The 20,921-nt window shown below is 41.2% G+C and overlaps 1 protein-coding gene across 2 annotated transcripts; it reads left to right on the top strand.

Annotated features, from left to right (window-relative positions):
- Positions 1–18,936, top strand: YBX1 (Y-box binding protein 1). 2 transcript variants are annotated; one of them, XM_024125230.3, is made up of 8 exons: positions 1–320; positions 1,009–1,072; positions 10,327–10,360; positions 12,988–13,077; positions 13,377–13,679; positions 13,782–13,864; positions 17,305–17,570; positions 18,554–18,936. In XM_024125230.3, exons 1-7 carry the CDS (start codon positions 155–157, stop codon positions 17,537–17,539), a joined length of 975 nt encoding a protein of 324 aa, XP_023980998.1. In that variant the 5' UTR covers positions 1–154; the 3' UTR covers positions 17,540–17,570; positions 18,554–18,936. The 2 variants fall into 2 exon arrangements, with proteins under 2 accessions (XP_023980998.1, XP_054938603.1); XM_055082628.1 differs by lacking the exon at positions 12,988–13,077.
- Positions 18,937–20,921: the final 1,985 nt, after the last annotated feature.

The raw sequence follows: 20,921 nt of genomic DNA, 5'->3' as shown, positions 1-20,921 counted from the left end.
CCCGCCATTCTCGCTAGTTCGATCGGTAGCGGGAGCGGAGAGCGGACCCCAGAGAGCCCTGAGCAGCCCCACCGCCGCCGCCGGCCTACTTACCATCACATCCCGGGAGGAGCCGCAGCTGCCGCAGCCGGCCCCAGTCACCATCACCGCAACCATGAGCAGCGAGGCCGAGACCCAGCAGCCGCCCGCCGCCCCCCCCGCCGCCCCCGCCCTCAGCGCTGCCGACACCAAGCCCGGCACGACGGGCAGCGGCGCAGGGAGCGGCGGCCCGGGCGGCCTCACATCGGCGGCGCCTGCCGGCGGGGACAAGAAGGTCATCGGTGAGGATCGGACGGGGACGGGGGTGGGGCAGGAGGGAAGCTTGGCGGCGGAACCGTTACCCGAAGCGGGACGAGCCGGCGGGCGCGCGGCCGGCGGGGACCGACTCGGCGGCGCGCGGCCACCCCTCCCCCAGGCCCCCCCTATTCGCGGACGCCGGCCCGCCCGGTCCGCGTTCCCGAGGCGCGCCTGCGCCGCCTCCCGCGCCCCCTGCAGACCCCGCGCGGCCGCGCGCCCCTCCCCCTGGGCGGTCGCGCGCCTCAGACCGCGTGTGCGGCGGGGTCCCTCCCCTCGGCGCCTGCCAGCCCGCCGCCCGCGTGCGCTCGGGCCCGCACGCCGTTGTTGCGTCCCCCACCCGCTCCTTTCCGCGTGTACTCGGAGGGCGCGGCCCGCCGCCTACGCAGGCCGGAGTGGGCTGGGCGGCTTCCCTTTTCTCACGTGCTCGCCGCAGCGCCCGCCACCCGCGGTCCCCGCGCACACCCAGCTCGGGCCCGCGCCCCGGGCCTCCGCAGCTGTGGGCTCACCCACGTGGACCGCGCGGCTGGCCGGCGGGCCCTGGAGAGAAAGGCTGTCAGGTGGCCGCAGGCCGCCGCCGGGGAACGCGGGAGCCACCGGATGCTGATGCGTGGCGGTTTAAAAAAAAAAAAAAAAAGGATGTCTGGTAATTGTGGGTTTTTTTTTTCTCTTCAGCAACGAAGGTTTTGGGAACAGTAAAATGGTTCAATGTAAGAAACGGATATGGTTTCATCAACAGGTGAGATGACCGCCGCTGAAGCCTGGTTCTGTCTCTTGCATGCTCTGCCCCATCTGTAGGCTTTGCGGACTTGGGATTGTTGGAGCTTGTGTAGGTTGCCACCTCTGGTGTATTGTTAGTGGGATTTTGTTTTTCCTTGGTGACTTGAAAGGATTAGTGGATCTAGAGATTGCCTTTGTTTTGCAGCTAAGTGTTAATCTAAAGCTAACTTGAAAGGTACAAAGCGATTTAAAAGGCAAGCGGAGTGAGCCATCTCTTAGCAGTCACGGCAAACTGAGAAAGCTAAGATCTGGTATAATTCCGTTAGATTCAGGCCCACCACATTTTTATCCTCGTCATGCTTTTATATGTTACTGAAATTGGTATTTGAAAATGTGAGCCACTAATTATGTAGGTTATTTACAACTTGTTAACCTTTAGAGGCAACGTGATTTGATAATGCAAGTATGTCGTTTTGACTAAGGTTATAATTCCTTTGTTTAGTGTTCCACTATATGTTGTTTTACAATGCCTCTGATAAATTTCACGTTAGGGCTGTTTTGACAACAGTTGGTTTTTTTTGCTCATACTGTAACATCTGGAAGAAAATGAATGGCCCGTTTCCTTTCCTCAATTTTTATTTCTCGTACTTCCTTGCCCCCAAATCGTACTTGCAAAAGCTTTGCTTGTAGCTTATTAGAGCGGTCTTAGTCCACGATAACATCATTTTTCGTATTTGAAGGCAAAGCTACAAACTGCATCTTTAGGATTAATCCTTAGAGTTGTGTGTAGCTATAGTGATGGTAGCAATGGCAGTTTACTCGCAGTGCTCTTCATGGTCTCCTTGTCAGCCAGGCATCATATCCAAGATGGCTGCCAAGGCTAGTGCAGTTACAAGGGTGTAGAGCACTGTGCACGCTAACAGCAATATTGGCCTTACAGGTATGATACAGTCATCTCAGCATTTTCTGTCTTACATCCTTACTTACACTAGACGTTTGAAAGAACTTAAGAATAAGAAGTAACACCAAATGTTTCTGACGTGGGCACTACTGAAGGAAGCCAAATGGTCAAGATTAAGCTTAGACACGCAACTGGCTGGTGAAAAACCGTTAGTTACTCAACCATAAGGTATTGTGGAAGCGTTCAGAGCAAAAGAGATTGTAAGCATTTGATGGTCTGTTTTCCATGTTTGCAGTTGTGGGGAAACATTTTGTCTCTTCCAAAATCTTTAGGAATTTTCCAGACTGCCTTTGGGACAGGCCAAGGCCACATTTTTTTCATCAGTTTTTTGATAATGGGCTACTAGTGAGGAAGGAAGGAAGGGAAGGCTTTGATGCCAGTATTTGATCACTTTTTAGGTGATCTCTGAATTTGTTAGCATTTCCATTAGTATTTCATTCTTACTCTGATTTTCCTTATTGGCCTCACCCTTAAACCAGTGGTTTTCAAATTTAAGTGTGCTTACCTTGGAAGGGTAAAAATGCACATTCCTGAATTCTTCCTTCCCAGCTTGGATTCATTGGGTCTGGGGTACATTTTTAAGGAGAATTCCAGGTGACTGTGGCTTGTGGGCCTTGAGAAACACTGCTTTTGACCTTTGACCCAATGTGATAGGATATCACTGGTGTGCACATTAAGAGGGACTGTAATTTGCAGGCTTTTTAAGTAGTTTGTGCTTTAGAAATTGTAGCATATGTTTTCTGTTTTGTTGCATTTGTTAAATGGACTTAGGTTATGATAATTTTCAAGTGAACAAATGATAATCCAAGATAAAAGTAGTTCTTCATATACTCTAAATTTTTATTCTGTGAGATACCATTCCTTGAATTTCTCTGTTCTGACTTGCAATCAACTCATTTGGCCATCATACAGGGCAAGTTAAATGTAAGTTGGCTTTTAATGATCCTTTGTTTGGACTGTCGTAATCTCAAGTATTTTATCACACTAACTGGTTCAGATGTGCTTTACATGTCTAAAACTGGTCATTTCAATGATTCAGAGACTTGAACAAGACACTGTAAAACCTAACAGCAGGTAAGTTCAGGAGAGGTTTACCTTACTTAAGGGAAAATGTATGTCTTAAAGAACTATAGTTCTGGGCTTCCCTGGTGGCGCAGTGGTTGAGAGTCTGCCTGCCAATGCAGGGGACACGGGTTCGTGCCCCGGTCCGGGAAGATCCCACATGCCACGGAGCGGCTAGGCCCGTGAGCCATGGCCACTGAGCCTGCGCGTCCGGAGCCTGTGCTCCGCAACAGGAGAGGCCACAACAGTGAGAGGCCCGCGTACCGCAAAAAAGAACTATAGTTCTGGAAGCTAGCAGGTGGTTCGGGGCTGGAGGCACCTGGCTCTCCTGAGAGAAAGCGTGTATGTCACACACATGTACTATTTCTGTATAAAGGAGAGGATGCAGTGTTTGGGATGATTGGTGTAGCTCTCATTTTAATCTTGGAATTCTATGAATTATATATTCTAGGTTCTTAAAGTGTTTATAATTAAAATACATTTTTAATGTAAAATTTTCCTTTAAAGAAATGTATTTTTATTGTAAACATGTATTTCGGTCTGGGTTATTGCCTGCGATAATTGTTATAGCCTTGTTAGAATTATTTTTTAAAGGGTTTCATTGTATGAAAGGTGCTAAATAAGAGTATAAAGATTTTAACACAGCAGAAATTTTGGTTTTATTTTGTTAGGCTATGTAGTCTAGGAATTCATTGTTATTCCTTTGTGTGCTGTGTCTGCAAAAGATAATTGGATTATGTGACTGGAGGCGTTTATTAACCCCCCCCAAATTACTTTTCATTTTATAATGAGAAACTTCACTCAAGACTGTTGAAGGTGGCATTAGAAGGATGCCACGGGGTCGGTGGTTTCAGGGTTTGATTCTCTGCTTTTAAATCTAGAAATTTGATGTTCTCTTTTGCTTCCAGGTGTGGAGGATTAACATGCTCACCAAACTTATGAAAGATTGGCATGAATCAGTAATAATTTATTTTTCAATTGGACATGCATCTTTTTATAGTGACCAGAATAGGAATACTTTTTTGTTATCTAGAGTACTTAAAATGCTGAATCGTAAGGGTTGGGCAAGGTATTTGGAGCAAAAAGAATCAAACAGAGATCACAGACTGGTGGCCTACCTGATCCAGAGTATCTTCTTTTTTTTAAGAGCTGTATTTTAGCTTTGGGGTCTTTACTTCCATGTAAATGAAAATCAGCTGGTCATGAGTATTACCACCTGTAAATGGGGCATGCATTCTCTTTTTACCACAGTCTGTCAGGCTTAGTTCTCTCCTGTTGTTGACTTCCCTTCCTATATGCATTTATGTGTATTACTTTTTACCCATGGTCTAGGATGATGTTTAATAAACCAAGCCAGGGAGAGGCTTAGCTGTCCCTCCTTAGAAAAAATACTTAGTCATGGCTGTCAGGTTTAGTCTCCCTTTGCGGGGGCCCTACCTATTGGGAATTCCACGTGTATATAACTGATCCTTCATTATGGTGGTGATAAGAGTAACTAATGTTTATCAAGTATTTATGCTAGGAACTATAGTAAATGGTTAAAATCAGCTAATGGATTTAATCCAACCTTTCAGGTAATAGGTACTATCCTGAAACACAGAGAGGTTGAGTAAACTTGCCCCAGAAGTGTAGCTGCTAAGTGGCAGAGCTAGGATTTGAACTCTGTTTTCTGACACTGGAGTTTGTGTGCGCTAACTGCTATTATTGCTGTCTATGAAAATAGACCGTAGTCGTCTTCAGTTTGGTTGTTTCTACATGGTCTACATTTTCTACAAATAACGGGGGCAGGGGTTATTCTTGGCCATTGAAAGGTTCTTAAATGATCTCTAGCTTGTCACTAGAGCTGTATGCTACTAGTTCCCCAGATTTGAAAAGCTTTCTGCTTTTCACTGCCTATTTCATATAGTTAGGGATTGCTATAATATAGTTCTAGTTCAAGCGTGCAGATTGCTTTTAGGAAGTAAAGGACTTGCTTAATACTTGCTTAATATTGGGAGGCAATTAAGGAATTAAAAGAGAGTATTAGATCTTTATCTTTAAACTCATTCTGTTTTTATATGGTCTGTGAACCAAGAACGGGTTTTGGCCTTTTTATAAGTGTTGTTAAAAAAGAGAAAAATATACAACAGTCTGTGACCCTACAAACCCTGTTAATTTTAAGTTTATAGACCTGTGGAAAGATGATTGCCAAGTCTCTTGGGCTGTTAAAGTCAAACTGATCATAACTTGATCGCACAGTAAGAACCAAGAAATCATAGGTAGTCTGTAACCTAAATGAGTAAATGTTGTGGCACTAGGGAAGGCTTGAAGGTTTGGTGGTATGCTAAGGGAGGGATGGGGTGGGGTGGAAGGGGGAGGAGGCATAAAAAGACATACCTTCATTGTGCTACATTAGGAACTTTGAAGAGACTTCCATTTTCTTTAGATCCCTGCAGGATTTCTTTTTCTTTGGCATTCTCTTAACTTAAAATGGTATCCATTTAAGGGGTAAAATGGTATACCCCTTAACCATTTTAAGGGGTATCCCCCTTAAAAGGATACCCCTTAAAATGGTATCCCCCTTTTTTTCTTTGGTCTCATGCTGTGTGATTTCTTTTTCCTTGAAGTCACTACTGTGTTATTTGCTGAATAACAACAAAATTTCTAGATAGGTGAGAAAAGTATGTTTTCATTAAAAAAATTTTCAGTAGTAAATAATGATCTATTAATACCAAGAGGTGGAGTAGAAGAATACAGCAAAAAGAGTACACTTGACTGCAGGAGAATGGGAGGACTGGTGTGTGATACATGGAATGACACTGTTGGAATACTGTAAGTCTGTGCTGTCCAGTACGGGGCTGTTAAGCATCTGAGAAACTGAACGTAAGATACTTCAATATTTTATGTTGACCATGTATGTGGAAATGATCAAATTAGTTTTACTTGTCTTTACTTTTCATTATGGCTACTAGAAAACAACCTTAGATATTTGGCCTTACAAATAAGGCACTTTGCCCAAGATTATGTAGTTGGTAATGGGGATAGCCAGGATTCCAACCTTGGCTCCAGTGGTTCTGGTAAGGAGCTCTTAACCATTGTGTTCTATATCCCACCTTGCCCCTCTCTTCTCCTTCCTCTCTGATTAGTATGACTTAACATACTATAATATGTAGAAAACCATATTTGGTAATTCAGCTGCTGCCTTAGATTGAATAGTGGTGGCCTTCTAGATAGAAATCCTTGAGGATAGGCCACATCTTATTTTTATTTCTTGTGCTTAACACAATGCCCAGATAGCTAACTAGCACAAGTAAATACCCAACAGTATTAAAGAATTGAATGAGGCCTTTGGGCTTGCTGTCCTTTCATCATCAGCCCAGTTGCTTGTGGTAGATTAGAGCTGGCTAATGTTAATGCATAGTAGACACTCAATAGATACTTTAAAATTGAGCACCTACCATGTTCCTATAGTATGCTGAGTGCTAGACAGAAGAATGGCAGCTTCTGTTTTCAGTGACTTGGCTCCATGGGGTTGGAGCTCATACTTTCGCTTGTGTCTAACCTTCCACCCTCAGTAAAGTATGGTAAAGGCAGAAGTATGCCTCTTGGTTCTCAGGAGGTAAGAGGCAGTGCTGGTGATGCTTCCGTTCTCTTCTCATTGCATTAATAAATAGCTAAAGGTTAAAGCATGCTTCTTGATGAGCCATTTTGGTCATCTTTAATTGCTGCTTTTCCCTTTTCAGTAAGATCTCTAGTAGCTATGACATGCCTTTTTTCCAGTATTACTATAGATCAGGAGTCAAGAAACCCTCTCAGAACTGGTTTTATCTGGCTGGTGAGCAAAGAATGGTTTTTACATTTTTTAAGTGTTGAGGGAAGTGAGGGGGCAATATGCAGCAGACCCTGGTCTAATTATACGAATAACTTTGTGTTCTACAGGTGAGGATGTAGCGGTGCTTGTTATTCATTGTTGTTCTCTCCCAAAATAGGAGAAACCAAACGCTGTTATCTGCTTCTACAGCTGAAATATGTAGATTTCCAAACTGGTCCTTTTTGAGTTCTCAACATAAAGCCCAGGGCCTGTGGAATCAAATTCTACCACTCTAAGCAGATGACCGCATACTTCATTTTCCTAATTTGTAGAACGGGGGGTTAATATAAAAGCACCTACCTTGGGATTGGTATGATCTAAAGAGTTAAAGCGCTTGGCACAGTATCTGGAACGTAAACCCTCTGCAGTATAAGCTGTTAGGTGTCTAAGCTTTTCCCCTTTTGTGGGTGAAGAAAAAGATCCAGTTAGGAGGGGGCAGCTTTCCAAGGTTACACAGCTGTTAATAGTAGAATGAGGAGTAAAAATCAGGTTTCCTATTGGTAGTGCCTTGAACTTCTTGGTAGTCCTTTAACAAGTTGCAACTAGATTGATTTATTGCATCCATACTGTAGTATTATGGCTTGGCTAAAACTACATTTTTTGATCTGTCAAGTTTTTCCCTAAAATCTACATACTTTTTTTTTGGCTGCATTGGGTCTTCATTGCTGCGCAGAGGCTTTCTCTAGTTGTGGCAAGCGGGGGCTACTTTTTGTTGCGGTGCACGGGCTTCTCATTGCAGTGGCTTCTCGTTGCGGAGCATGGGCTCTAGGCTTGCGGGCTTCAGTAGCTGTGGCTCTCAGGCTCAGTAGTTGTGGCGTATGGGCTTAGTTACTCCGCAGCATGTGGGATCTTCCCAGACCAGGGCTCGAACCCGTGTCCCCTGCATTGGCAGGCGGATTCTTAACCACTGCACCACCAGGGAAGTCCCCTAAAATCTATATATCTTTTGACCATGATATATTCTCTTATAGACTGGTTTAGTGACAAGAGAATAAATGAGTATCACCTTATCTGGCATGACATCATTAGTGAACATATATTGGTTTCCACATAGCTCTGTACCCAGAAAACCTCTCCCTAAGCTGTTTTCCAAGAGATGATTTATCTTGTGTGTACTACCTGTTTAAGATTGTCCTGACTGGAGAAGTAGTTTGGGTGAATTTTTTTAATACTCCTTTTACAACCCTGAAGTAAAATTTGTAGATAATTGCTTTTACTTTTTATTGCGGTGTATAATATTTTCCATCTGTAAATGTCTATTTGCAACTACATTAGAAAAAATATTGTACTGGCTACCCAGTTACATGGGTGACATTATCGTCAGTAATGAAAAATCCCTCTCTTGAAAGCTGCATTTTTTAGGAAATTTTAATGTATATTAAAACTGTAAAATACTATATTCAAAACTCAATTAATTTACTTACATGAAAGCCCAGTACCAAATATCCTTTACCTAGTCATCTGGCAAGTCTTATACCCTTCACTCGCTTTAATGGAAGTAGTGCCCCCTGTCTTTGGAACAGCCTTAGAGCTTGAAATTCAATCGTGTTGGAGATGAAAGCTAATTAGTGGTGGCTATGGAACTGTTTGTGATGTATGTGGACCTATTTGACAGGTGGACATTATGACCAACCATTAATTCCTAGGTGTTCCTAATACCCATAAATTAAATGTCCTCATGTTATGATAATCCAAGCTATATGGATTCTTTGGTGCATACATTGCTCCATGGATTAGCAAGGAGCCAATAGTCAGTAAACCAGTCAGGCTAGTTCATTGTAACCTTTGTTCTTTTTGTCATTAAACACTAGAACTACTATTGAGTCCTTTCTCAACTCTGACCTACTGACAGTAGGGTAGGGTAAATCAGTAAAGGTCTAGAAATGTTGTTGCTCCTCCAGTGCTTCTTTTTGTTCATAGTATCATCACCGTGACCTCCAGTCTCTAAGCTAAAAATTCAGATCATTCACTACTGCCCCGTGACTTCTAGCCTCCATTCATCCACAAAGTTTTTCCCATATTAATTCAAGAACGATATCTCAAGTCTACTCCCTCATACACAGCCCCTTAGTCCAGGCCTCCATCAGTCCTAGTCTGGACTTCTGGTGTAGCTTTTATAACTAACAGGTCTCCTCTTGGCTTCAAACTTTCCATAATAGCAACCACTTTTTAACACCTAATAATTTATCGTGTTCTAATTTATCTAATAATTTATATGTCCACTACATAAAATCGTTTACTGGCTTCTCTACCTACATGATGATTTAGCCCATATTCACCCTTCCACACAGCCACAGCCCTAGCCATATTCTCCAGCTGGTTTGAACCCCTTGCACTTAATTTGCTCGTTGTTGGTTTTACCCATGTCCGTGATCTCTCCACCTGGAACATCTTTCTCATTTTCCAGTAAACTCCTTTAAGACTTAGGGCAAATGTTGCCTCCTTTAATAGCTACTTGTAAAGTCCTGAAGCAAATATTTCAACCATATTTGTTTAGGAACAGACTAAAGATTGGTGTAAAATGGTGTCATATGAAGTGAAAAAGGGGGTTGTGTGTGCTAGTAAAAAGTTTCATTCATCTTCACCTCCTTAGTTCTCTGGCACAAACAATGCTTGCCGTGTGAATGATGTCAGTATTGGTGGTGTTTATACTTGCACGTCATTGTGATCTTGTCTCTCTATTTTAATCAGTACTTTATTTTTAAGAGCAGTTTAGGTTCATGGCTAAGTTGAGCAGAAAATATATAGTTCCCATATACCCCAGGCCTACACATTGCACCCATGACTTCCCCCACTATACTGTACCAAAGGGATACATTTGTTACAATTGATAAATCTACGCAGACACATCATTATCATTCAAAGTCCATAGTTTACATTTAGGGTTCATTCCTGATATTGTACATTCTGTGGTCATCTTTATGATCCTCAGGGAAAGTTGGGAATTGGAAATGGTAAAAAGGAAATGATTGAGGATGAAGTGAGAAAGAAGGAAGCTTGTAATTAATGGAAGAGAATATGTTCATGATCTCTCCAACTTAAGTTAGTAACCATGCTCTTAGAGGTAGGAGTGAGTTGTGCAAGAACACTGTTCAGTAGGATGAGGAATGACAGAATATATGTTGCTAGTCACTTCTATCCTCTTAATGGCTTAGTAGGTAACACTTTATTAGTCTTTAATTCTTCTAAGGTAGATAGTGAGAGTTATTAGCAAAATCGTCGTGGCTTACTGGTTGTGTTTTTGTTTTGTTTCTTAATTTCCTAATGGCTGGTTGGCATCCGAGAAAGTCTCTAAAAAGGGGAGGGGAGTGCGCAAAGGACCGAGTGTATTCTTAATCTTTGGCAACATGAAATGTAGTGTTCAATTTTATAACTTGTTCAACTTGGTTCTATCTTGTAGGAATGACACCAAGGAAGATGTATTTGTACACCAGGTGAGTGCTCGTGTGGATATTTACCCTTCTGGCTCAAGGCTTGTGGGAAGAAAAGGGTGGATATCTTGTCAACTACTGTTCCTTGCAAAAAGGTTAAGTCCAGTCACCAAACAATTTAGTTCCCACAGGAAGAGGGGTAGTACAGCTTAAATGTATATATTGAAACATTGTGTTGGCAGTTTACTTAATTAAAATAGGTGTTTCACATTGGTATTTTGTTAATAGCTATAGCTTTTTAAATTTTTGAATCTGCTCTACTCGTTACACTAAATTTTGAAACCTAATTTCAGATGAACTGAAAACCTCCGTTAATCTAAACTTGAACTAATACCGTTGCTATAGATACACAGAAACTTTGACAAGATGCTGTTAGAATTACCTCTATGGTAAGGACAAATAACAGTAATCCTGGGAGAAATCGGCCAAAGCTGCAAAATATATTAATTTGAAATGAATGTTGAAAAACTGGCAAACGTAGCATAGGTCCTTCTGTTATAACAGGATAGGTGCTACATGCTGAACTTCCCCCACAAGTACCATTTAAGGAAAATATTTTGGAAAATGCTTAAACATTAAGGAGTTTATTGTTAAAGTAAGCCACTGCCAAATGAACACTAATATTTCAACCTTAAGTGTATCATAGGCCCCACTGGACTTAATTATCCTCATAGGAATGTAGTGGGTAGGAAAAATGTTTATAAATGTGTACTTTTATGTACGCTGCAGGTTTTTTTTTTTTAACTAAGACTGTTGAAATATTGTCAACTTGTATTGAAAACCACTCAAATACTTTTTAACCTCTATACTGTAATGTAGACATCAAAAGACAAAGTCGGTCTACACTCATGCCTTTATTCAGGGAGGTATGAGCTTGGCTGGCAGCATACTTCATAGGAAGGGCTGTCTTAGGTTGGTGTTTTGTAGCTCTCTGAAGTGTCCTATACAGCACTCAGTGGCAATCAAGGGGGAAGCCAGATCAATTTCTAGATACATCAAAACCCTGTCCAGTAATCACAGGGTCAAACATAAGCATGGAAACTTTTAAGTTCTAAACAAATACAGGACTGCTCAGGCAAAGTGTTATATTAAAACAAATGTTTATTTTATAAAATTGAATACCAACACTTAACCTGTTCCTTACTTCCCTTTTGCATGTTCAAAGGAGTTTGCAGAATTAGGTACAAGAGACAGCAAGCTTGCCAGTCTTGCTGCCTGTCAGCAACAGTAAAGGGTTTGGGAAGATTGGCGAGGGCATTGAAAATGCTGACCAAAATCAGAGTTTGGGATTTTAATTACCCATACTTCTGCTATCCCCTATGACTGCAGATAATTGACTTATATGAAAGGTATGAAAACTTTGTGACAGTTTAGATGACAGATGAAATCAATTATTTGGCTGAATGCATATCACCCGCTTGTGCCAACCCACAAGGTGTCACCAATATGCTTTCCTCTTTATTTTGTTTTTTTTTTTTTTTTTTTTTTTTTTTTTTTTTTTTTTTTTTTTTTTGGTTTGCGGGCCCCCGCGCCACCAGGGAAGCCCTTTCCTCTTTATTTTGGAGGTGGTTTCAACATTTAGTTGTTTCTTAGGACTTTGGCTGCTCAGGTCTTGGTGGTGTATCAAGGAGATTGCAGTTCTGGGCAACTTAGCTTAATTGGCTTCAGATTTGTTGGTTGTCCTGCCTCCTCTGGAATGGAAATGCATGAGTGATCCTGTAATGGATACTGCTGTGATGTAGTAGAATGAACATGAGATTTGGAGTCCCAAGACCTGGATTTAGAAAAGTCCATACTCTGCCACTTATTAGCTGTGTGACCTTGAGCAAGTCACCTAACTTTTTAAAGCCTGTTTATTACCTTAAAAGAGGAGTAATAATACCTCACATCATCTGTCATAATGAGATTGAGTGGGTAATGTGTGGAAGAACTTTATGGAAGTACTACAAACGTGAGATATTATTCTTCCCCTTTAACTTTGTCTTAGAAGTCTGGAGAACAAGTAACAATGTGAGATTTAATGTATTCTGGGGCGGTAATAACCAACTATCCCAGGCAGTCGGAATATTAAAAGTGGCATAGTTAATTCATGTGAATTGCATTTCCATCGAAGTATTACCACAGTCAGGTTGGAAGGGATTTTGGTTGACATTTGTAATTGAGTTTGATATGGTAACACAGGGACAAAGTTGGTTTGGTCAACTTTGAAGCATGCAAAACTAAACTCGCCTGTCATCTAAACTGGCCCTGTGTGGGGCTAGCTTCTACTATTAAGTGCAGTCTTTGGGGATAGATGGATATCCTCATTTTGTTCAAAGCTACATATAATGCTTTTGCAAGAAGCATTTTTAAATATATATCTATATAGTGTCTGTCTTGAGTGTTAAATTACTTGTTTTAGTTTGGAAAATAGTGGTAAAATGCTGGGGCCTTGTAAGATTGGAGTATTTTGGTTGAGGTTGGGGGTAGCATTGGTCCCTGTTTTCCTAAATTTATTGATGGTTTGGTCTTATTTAAAGCTAATTTTAAGTGTATTTCCAAGCTAAAATATTGTTGACTCTGGTACATTTTAAATGAAAAAGCACATTATTCTCCCCTGTTAATCTATTTTTGGAATGTGATATTACTAGACTGCCATAAAGAAGAATAACCCCAGGAAGTACCTTCGCAGTGTAGGAGATGGAGAGACTGTGGAGTTTGATGTTGTTGAAGGAGAAAAGGTGAGGATGCTTTTTGTGTAAAGGTTTGACTTCAGTATGGAAATATTTTGGAGATCTCATCCATTAGGATGGTGGCTCTAATGTGGATGGATGGGTCAGGTGACCACTTGAACACAGGTGCATCAATCCTAATGTGCTGGCTGCAGTTAGAGGGCTATCTCTTCAGAACAGTGAGGAACTAATATTTAATCATTTCTATGCACCCCTGGCCACAGAGACCCTTTTTTATTTGCTTTGTGTAAGTTTTGTTAAGTGTACTTAATTCCATTGTCACTATCAATATATGATGGCTTTTGTAGGGTGCGGAGGCAGCAAATGTTACAGGCCCTGGTGGAGTTCCAGTACAAGGCAGTAAATATGCAGCAGACCGTAACCATTATAGACGCTATCCACGTCGCAGGGGTCCTCCACGTAATTACCAGCAGAATTACCAGAATAGTGAGAGTGGGGAAAAGAATGAGGGATCGGAGAGTGCTCCTGAAGGCCAGGCCCAACAGCGCCGGCCCTACCGCAGGCGAAGGTTCCCACCTTACTACATGCGGAGACCCTATGGGCGTCGACCACAGTATTCCAACCCTCCTGTGCAGGGAGAAGTGATGGAGGTAAATGTGATTTTATTTATTTTTAACTGCCATGGTATTCAGACTTATGTCTGGTTGGGTTTTTACTGGTCCACATTGGCTTGATTTCCATTGCCTTTTCAGGGTGCTGACAACCAGGGTGCAGGAGAACAAGGTAGACCAGTGAGACAGAATATGTATCGGGGTTATAGACCACGATTCCGCAGGTATGGTTTGTATTTTAAAATTTCTCAAGCATGTATTAATGAAGAAGACAAGAAAGCTTCTTCTGCAGGCTTTTTCAGTCATTTATCTGTTAACACTTCACAACGATTCCGCAGGTATGGTTTGTATTTTAAAATTTCTCAAGCATGTATTAGGACTCAACAGCATCATGCTTCTTCTGCAGGCTTTTTCAGTCATTTATCTGTTAACACTTCACATTTTCTTTCATCAGATGCCTAAGAGGTGAACCTGAAGTCAGTTATCTTTGAGATTGTGTTCTTTGCATCTTTGCTGGCACTGGTTAAAAACACCTTTATAGATGTGGTCTACTTTATGCAGTTGGTTTTGTTGTTGTTTTTCTCTAATGAGGGTATGGAATTTCACATTTTCTGTCCTTTAACAGGTAAGAGAATAGTAGTTTAAACTGCATTGTATTATAACTTTAAGACCTGGTTCATTGGGAGGGAGAAAGGTAAAAGGTAAGCATATCTTTTTAACAGAGGGTATTTAATTATTAGAGTATAGAGTAATTAGGGAAGAGCTCCATGAGCCAGACACGTTTATACATATATGTAGCACACTGAGGCAGTGTTCCCAGTCCCACGATGTTAGGATTGACTGGTATAGCAGTTATTTCTTTTAAGGATCTTAGAGCATTGAGTCTCCAAATGTGATCCCTAAAACTAACAGGTAGTATACTATTTTAAACCTAGACATAGATACCTTGTTAAAATACTGCAAATAATCACAATATGTTTTTAAGTAGTGATAATGTTTATCTGTGATAAGTGATAAATGGTCTAAAATAGGCTTTCATGGCAGTCCATCCATTTAAATTCCAAGGGCAGAATCCTTGGTCTACTTTTTCTTACATTGTAGAGCTGCTTAAATTTTCTACCTAGTTTCATTGGTGTTCTTAAAAATAGCAAATGAATTTTTGTTGTCAAGTGCTTCTGTTTTACTGTTTGCCTTTTGGTTTAAGTTAGACTAAATGGTCTCATTTGAATGAATAGACTAGTATTACAGTGCCAGATAATTGCTATGGTGAGATAGATAAGGTAGATAGATTGATTTGCCTTAAAGTTTATAGTTTATCAAGAATGCAGGGCATTCCAAACTATTTAGCCAGGAGTTTTTTGTTCAAATGAGTAGTAAATGACACATGCTACTTATAATCCATGGGGTGAAATTCTGATTGATGTAGATCCAAGAGCAAATTGTAAGAAATCTGAGACCAATATAGCAGGAGTTTTGCTGAGAAGGAGACAGATGAGGTGGCAATAAAGGGAAATGTGTCATGAAGAAAGGATTTTTTTATTTGAGAAATAAGAGCATATTTGTAGGCTGGAAAACGTAGTAAAAGAGGACAGTTGTCAGGGAAGTAACTGCTAGAACTGTCTTCAGTTAGGATAAGGTTTGGTCCACAAATAATGGGTTGGTCTTTTGCCAGAAACCATGGGCATTGCATGTGTAAGAAGCCAGAGTATATGGGCCCCGGTGTGTTAGTGAAGTCAGAAGGAGAGAGGGGTAAGAGAGGTTTGGGACAAAGATGTGAAATTATCTCTAGAACAGAAATAGACAGGGGAAATCAAATAATAGTGTTCACAAATTTAAAGTGGGTCCACCCAACATGGTTGTACTTTTCCAGCCATTTTGAGCAGCAGCCTCAGATTAGGCAGAGAGTTAGATTTGTTCAGCATTTGTCTACCCAAAGATGACTGGGTTTGAGATTGGTTATAATGATTAATGGGTGGACTTTATACTTGGAGAAAGAAGGGAGAAGCAGATTAAGGAAGAGTAAGTGACAGAATGAGTGATGGGATCATTGGATTATAGGTCCTAGTGGAAACAGTGGGAGAACAAGACACCTGGAATAAACCAGGAAAATAAATAAGGGCTGATTAGAGAGTGGAATGCTTGAAGTTGAGAAAACCTAGGTAGCAAACAAGAATTGGATGGGAAGTAAAGAATCTAAAAGCCCATATTATTCGGGACTGTCATGATAATTACAACAGGAAAAGTATAGTAAATGGAACATGGCATAACATAAGATTTGAAAGCTTGGGGTTTTAGAATTCACTTTAGAAGCCGCAGTGATAGGGGTGGGACAGCCACCACTTGAAGGCTACAGGGGAAAGACAGGGCAGTTTTGCTGAAGACTGGTCATGAGTTCACAGAATGTGGGGAAATGGTTTCACGAGAAGGGGTAGTGGGGTTGGGAGAGGTAGGTGGGAGATTGGAGGGGTTAGAGGTGAAAAATGGAATGTACGGGCCTAAATAGGAAATTAGAGCTTATTATGACCTATAATAGGTATAGAAGGATGATACTAATCTTGGTGTTCATTTAAAGCATGCAACTGAGTGGTATTTAGTGTATTCACAAAGTTATGCAGCCATTACCACCGTCTAATTCCAGACATTTTCATCACCGCCACGCTCCCCCCAGTCCACCACCCCCAAAGTCCTGTATTCATTAATAGTCACTCTCCATTCCCTTCTGCCCCAGCCCTTGGCTACCACTAATCTGCTTTCCCTGTCTCTGGATTTGCCTATTTCGGGTATTTCTGTGTCTAGCTTTCAATTCACATATTTTTAAGGTCATCCATGTTGTTGCATGTATCAGTACTTGATTTCTTTTTATGACCAAGTCATGTTCTATTGTATGAATATCACATTTTGTTCTTCATTAACCAGTTGATGGGCATTTGGGTTGTTTTCTTTTTTTGTTGTGAATAATACAGTAATCACATAACGGACACTGTTTTGGCTATAGACCCAGGAGTAGAACCGCTGGGTCATATAGTAACTCTTCGACATTTGTTGCCAAGCTGTTTTGCAAAGCTGCTGCACCATTTTATATTCCCACCAGCAATGTATTGAGGGTTTGTGTCTTCACATCCTCCCCAACATGGTTATTTTTCAGCCTTTGGATTATGGCTGTCCTAGTGGGTATGAAGTGGTTTTGATTTGCCTTTCCCAGTGACTAATGGTTGCTGTGTACGTTCATTTATATGAAGAGAGCATCTTTTCTCTGGTTTTGACTTCCTGCCTTTTTAGCAAGTGTTCATCTGTAAAGGTTAGTTAGCACTTGTTGCCAAACCTGGTTACCTTAAAGCCCATGTTTTTAAATGACATCAAGGTGTTGATAGTGTTGTACCACCTTTAGTCCTTTCGTGGCTAACTTTGTAATAGATTATACTATGGGTAAAAGTTTACGAGACTATTAAAACCAGTTTTAAACGTTCATCTTCCAGTTTATACTTCCAAATCCTTTTCCCAAGTCATACTCAATTTGTGAAATAAAAGCCAAATTTGCTCTTTTGATTTTGCTAAATTGCCTGCAGACCACTTGATAAACAGAAAGGCCAGATGTGTTAATACTGGTGGCTAGGTTAAAGAAAGAAGGTTTTATCATTGCAAGTTTGCACAATGTTCATTCCAGGGGCCCTCCTCGCCAAAGACAGCCCAGAGAGGACGGCAATGAAGAAGATAAGGAAAATCAAGGAGATGAGACCCAAGGTCAGCAGCCACCTCAACGTCGGTACCGCCGCAACTTCAATTACCGACGCAGACGCCCAGAAAACCCTAAACCACAAGATGGCAAAGAGACAAAAGCAGCCGATCCACCAGCTGAGAATTCGTCCGCTCCCGAGGCTGAGCAGGGCGGGGCTGAGTAAATGCCGGCTTACCATCTCTACCATCATCCGGGTAAGTAAGTGTAGATGGCCTTCTGGCCTCTGAGCAGTCATGAGTGGTGTCCATTAATGAAAGAGAAAAAAACCCAGTTCATCAGGTAAGGTAAGCCACTTAAACATACAATATCTTCTACCCAAACTAATCATAACATGACCTGAATATCCCATTTTGGTAATGGGGCATATCAGAGCCATACTTTGGCTCACTGACACTTGGAGGCCTAGCTTTACATTGTATCTTGAATATGAGAGCCTTTTGTCAACCTTTTCGGATGATTTTACCAGTAAGCAGAGGAAAGTCTTGCTAACCTTACCCTAACAAGTAATGTTAATTACATTGCATTATTTTTCATTTTTCAAAAATAAGTGGGGGGGCTTCCCTGGTGGCGCAGTGGTTGCGCGTCCGCCTGCCGATGCAGGGGAACCGGGTTCGCGCCCCGGTCCGGGAGGATCCCACATGCCACGGAGCGGCTGGGCCCGTGAGCCATGGCCGCTGAGCCTGCGCGTCCAGAGCCTGTGCTCCGCAACGGGAGAGGCCACAACAGAGGGAGGCCCGCAAACCACAAAAAAAAAAAAAAAAAAAAAAGTGGGATAGCTACTAGGATTAATAACCTAGGTGATAATGACCAATGTGGTTGGTCTCTTTGGGAAAAGTGACAACTTTGGCATTGTGTCATCAATTCCAAAATCAAGGGATTCCCTTTTTACTTGATTCTGGGAGGCATTTGGCACTAGAATTATTTTCAGCCACTGATACTTTTTTCCCCTCTTTACTATTTTCTGAGTGTCGAAAGGTCATCCAGAACCTATGAGTAACCATTCTTGTTACACAGCAGGGTCCACCCCTGTTATGAATTGCTGTGTTAAGATAAACCAGTATGAGATTTGTTAATGCTTTCCCTACTTAGCTAATTTGAATCTGGAGCAGTTTGGTGTACTAAAAGAAAATTGCAGTGAACTGCACAAGATAATTTAAAAACTTTTTTTCTTTTACAGTTTAGTCATCCAACAAGAAGAAATGAGTACGAAATTCCAGCAATAAGAAATGAACAAAAGATTGGAGCTGAAGACCTTAAGTGCTTGCTTTTTGCCTGTTGACCAGATAACTAGAACTATCTGCATTATCTATGCAGCATGGGGTTTTTATTATTTTTACCTAAAGATGTCTCTTTTTGGTAATGACAAACGTGTTTTTTAAAAAAAAAAAAAAAAACCTGGTTTTTCTCAATACACCTTTAAAGGTTTTTAAATTGTTTCATATCTGGTCAAGTTGAGATTTTTAAGAACCTCATTTTTAATTTGTAATAAAAGTTTACAGCTTGATTTTTTCAAAAAAGTCAACAAACTGCAAGCACCTGTTAATAAAGGTCTTAAATAATTGTCTTTGTGTATATTTCTGCCTTGTTTCGTTTTAGTTCATAAGTACTTAGCTGGTTATAGGACCCTTATTAGCTTAAATCTATCTGTAGATAGGTGGTACTCATTGGTATTACTCAGGAAATTTTTTTAAATGTGTAATCCTTGATTGAGTAGCATGCCTGTGGGCCCGTACTGAAAATTAGAAAGTATTTACTATGGTAATCTGGCCATTTTCCTTTCTGTGAGCTCTTTTTACTGGGAGGCAGTGGTAAAGGAGAAGAGAGAGGGCATGGTCTAGTGGAGCCTAACTGGACTCTAATCCTTGGAAGCCATTTATTTGTGCCCTACTGTGAGTTACTTCAGCCTGTGGATTGAAGGATACCCACCTTAGTTATCAGATGCCTGCCACAGAGACTGGTGTACTCGGTTAACACAGTTCAGCTCCTTTGCTTGGGCACTGGAGATGGTAACCACAAATAATGGAATGCTTGTGTGAAGTCTACTTAAAGAACATAGAGGTCAGTGACATTCCTTTTGTTCTCAGCACCCTTGTAACCTAAGCCTGTTCTGGCTGTTCTTTTATAATGTCTTATTAAAATGCCCTTTGGCTTCCTTTGTGGAATAGTTAATGACTGCTATCTAGAGACTAATTCTGGATCATTCTGGCCAGCTTTTGAGGCCTTGGGGTTATAGAGTCAGCTAGAGTGGCATATCCGGGAGTCATGAGGTGCTGTGTGCCTCTCCAGAATGGGCTCAGGATTCACAGAACTGAGATTTGCATTGCACTGATAGTTTTAATTCAGGGTACTGATGAATAAAGTGGGGAAAAATAAGCAAGTGGGCTAGGCCTAGTATCAGTCAACACTTTGAAATGCCTTTTCTGAATTTGGGACCACCTCTTTGGATGTTGAACACTGCTGATGGTATGTAGTGGGGTTTTTTATAGTTGCATACAGTAGGATATATGTTGTGGAAATGATGCCAACAATGCTTACATAATCCAATAATGTTGGAATGTGATTTTGAAAACCATGGCAAGGAAGAAAGTTTTTTGTGATGTAGTCTTGCTGCCAGTGTGCAAACATTTTTTCATGTGTATTTGTCTTGTGTGAATTCACTTCACTATGTGTAGGGATTGGGTACTCTGTGAGTCTCTGACAGCTGAGAGAGTGCATTCAGTCTTGCAGCCAGTCTGCGGGTTTAGAACCTGGTCTACTGTTCAGATGCACCAGCATGAGACTCTGGGGAAGTCAGTACTGTTTACTAGAAGAGGGGTGTTGGAAGCAATGCTTTGCAGCAGTAGCAGCAGTGATTTGCTCTGTGACGACCTTCCTTAGCTTTTGACACTTATCCTTGAGTTTGGTTCTCCAGCTGTAAGGGTTATGAATACCTCATGTTCTTGGAGACCCATGTGACTGGAGCAGAGAGTACGGAAAGTGCTAAGGGCTTGTTGTCTTCTTTCGTTCCGCTCAAAATTAGGTGAGGATGCTTATGGTTTCTGTTGAACCTTGTACTAGATGACCTAGGCAGTGAGGTAAGACTTAAGGAATAGGTGGTAGTGGTAATGAACCAAAAGAGCTTGCAGTCAAGAATGGATAATTTGTTAGTAATAGTAAATGGCTAAAATGTATTTTGTATAATAAATACTGTAGTATCAAGAAAATATATTTAGGACTAACATTTTCCAAATCTCTGGGAGGAAGCAAGACCATTGAAAGACATTAAAGAAAAATGGACATTTACGTGTTCATGAATATTGAGAAGTGTCAATCCATCTATTCAAATTAGTTTCAGTAAGGGACTTCCCTGGTGGCCCAGTGGGTAAGACTCCAGGCTCCCAATGCTAGGGGACCTGGGTTCAATCCCTGGTTCAGGGAACTAGGTCCCACATGCTGCAGCTGAGACCAGGTACAGCCAAAATAAATTTTAGAAAATCTTTAAAAAAAAAAAAAAAAAAAAAAAGATTAGGTTCAGTTAAAAAAAAAAAAAAATTTTGGTGGGCTTT

This window comes from Physeter macrocephalus, chromosome 3 (assembly GCF_002837175.3).
Source record: "Physeter macrocephalus isolate SW-GA chromosome 3, ASM283717v5, whole genome shotgun sequence".
NCBI classification, from domain to species: Eukaryota; Metazoa; Chordata; class Mammalia; order Artiodactyla; family Physeteridae; genus Physeter; species Physeter macrocephalus.
Note: the sequence above shows the minus strand (reverse complement) of the source record. Positions and strands in the feature narration are given on the sequence as shown.

What these genes read in the sequence shown, in the direction of transcription:
- YBX1 (XM_024125230.3), top strand. Translation starts at nt 155, where the DNA reads ATGAGCAGCGAGGCCGAGACCCAGCAGCCGCCCGCCGCCCCCCCCGCC. An exon ending in ATGTTGTTGAAGGAGAAAAG is followed by an intron (nt 13,078 to 13,376) that starts GTGAGGATGCTT and finishes TGGCTTTTGTAG; the next exon opens with GGTGCGGAGGCAGCAAATGT. An exon ending in TGCAGGGAGAAGTGATGGAG is followed by an intron (nt 13,680 to 13,781) that starts GTAAATGTGATT and finishes TTGCCTTTTCAG; the next exon opens with GGTGCTGACAACCAGGGTGC.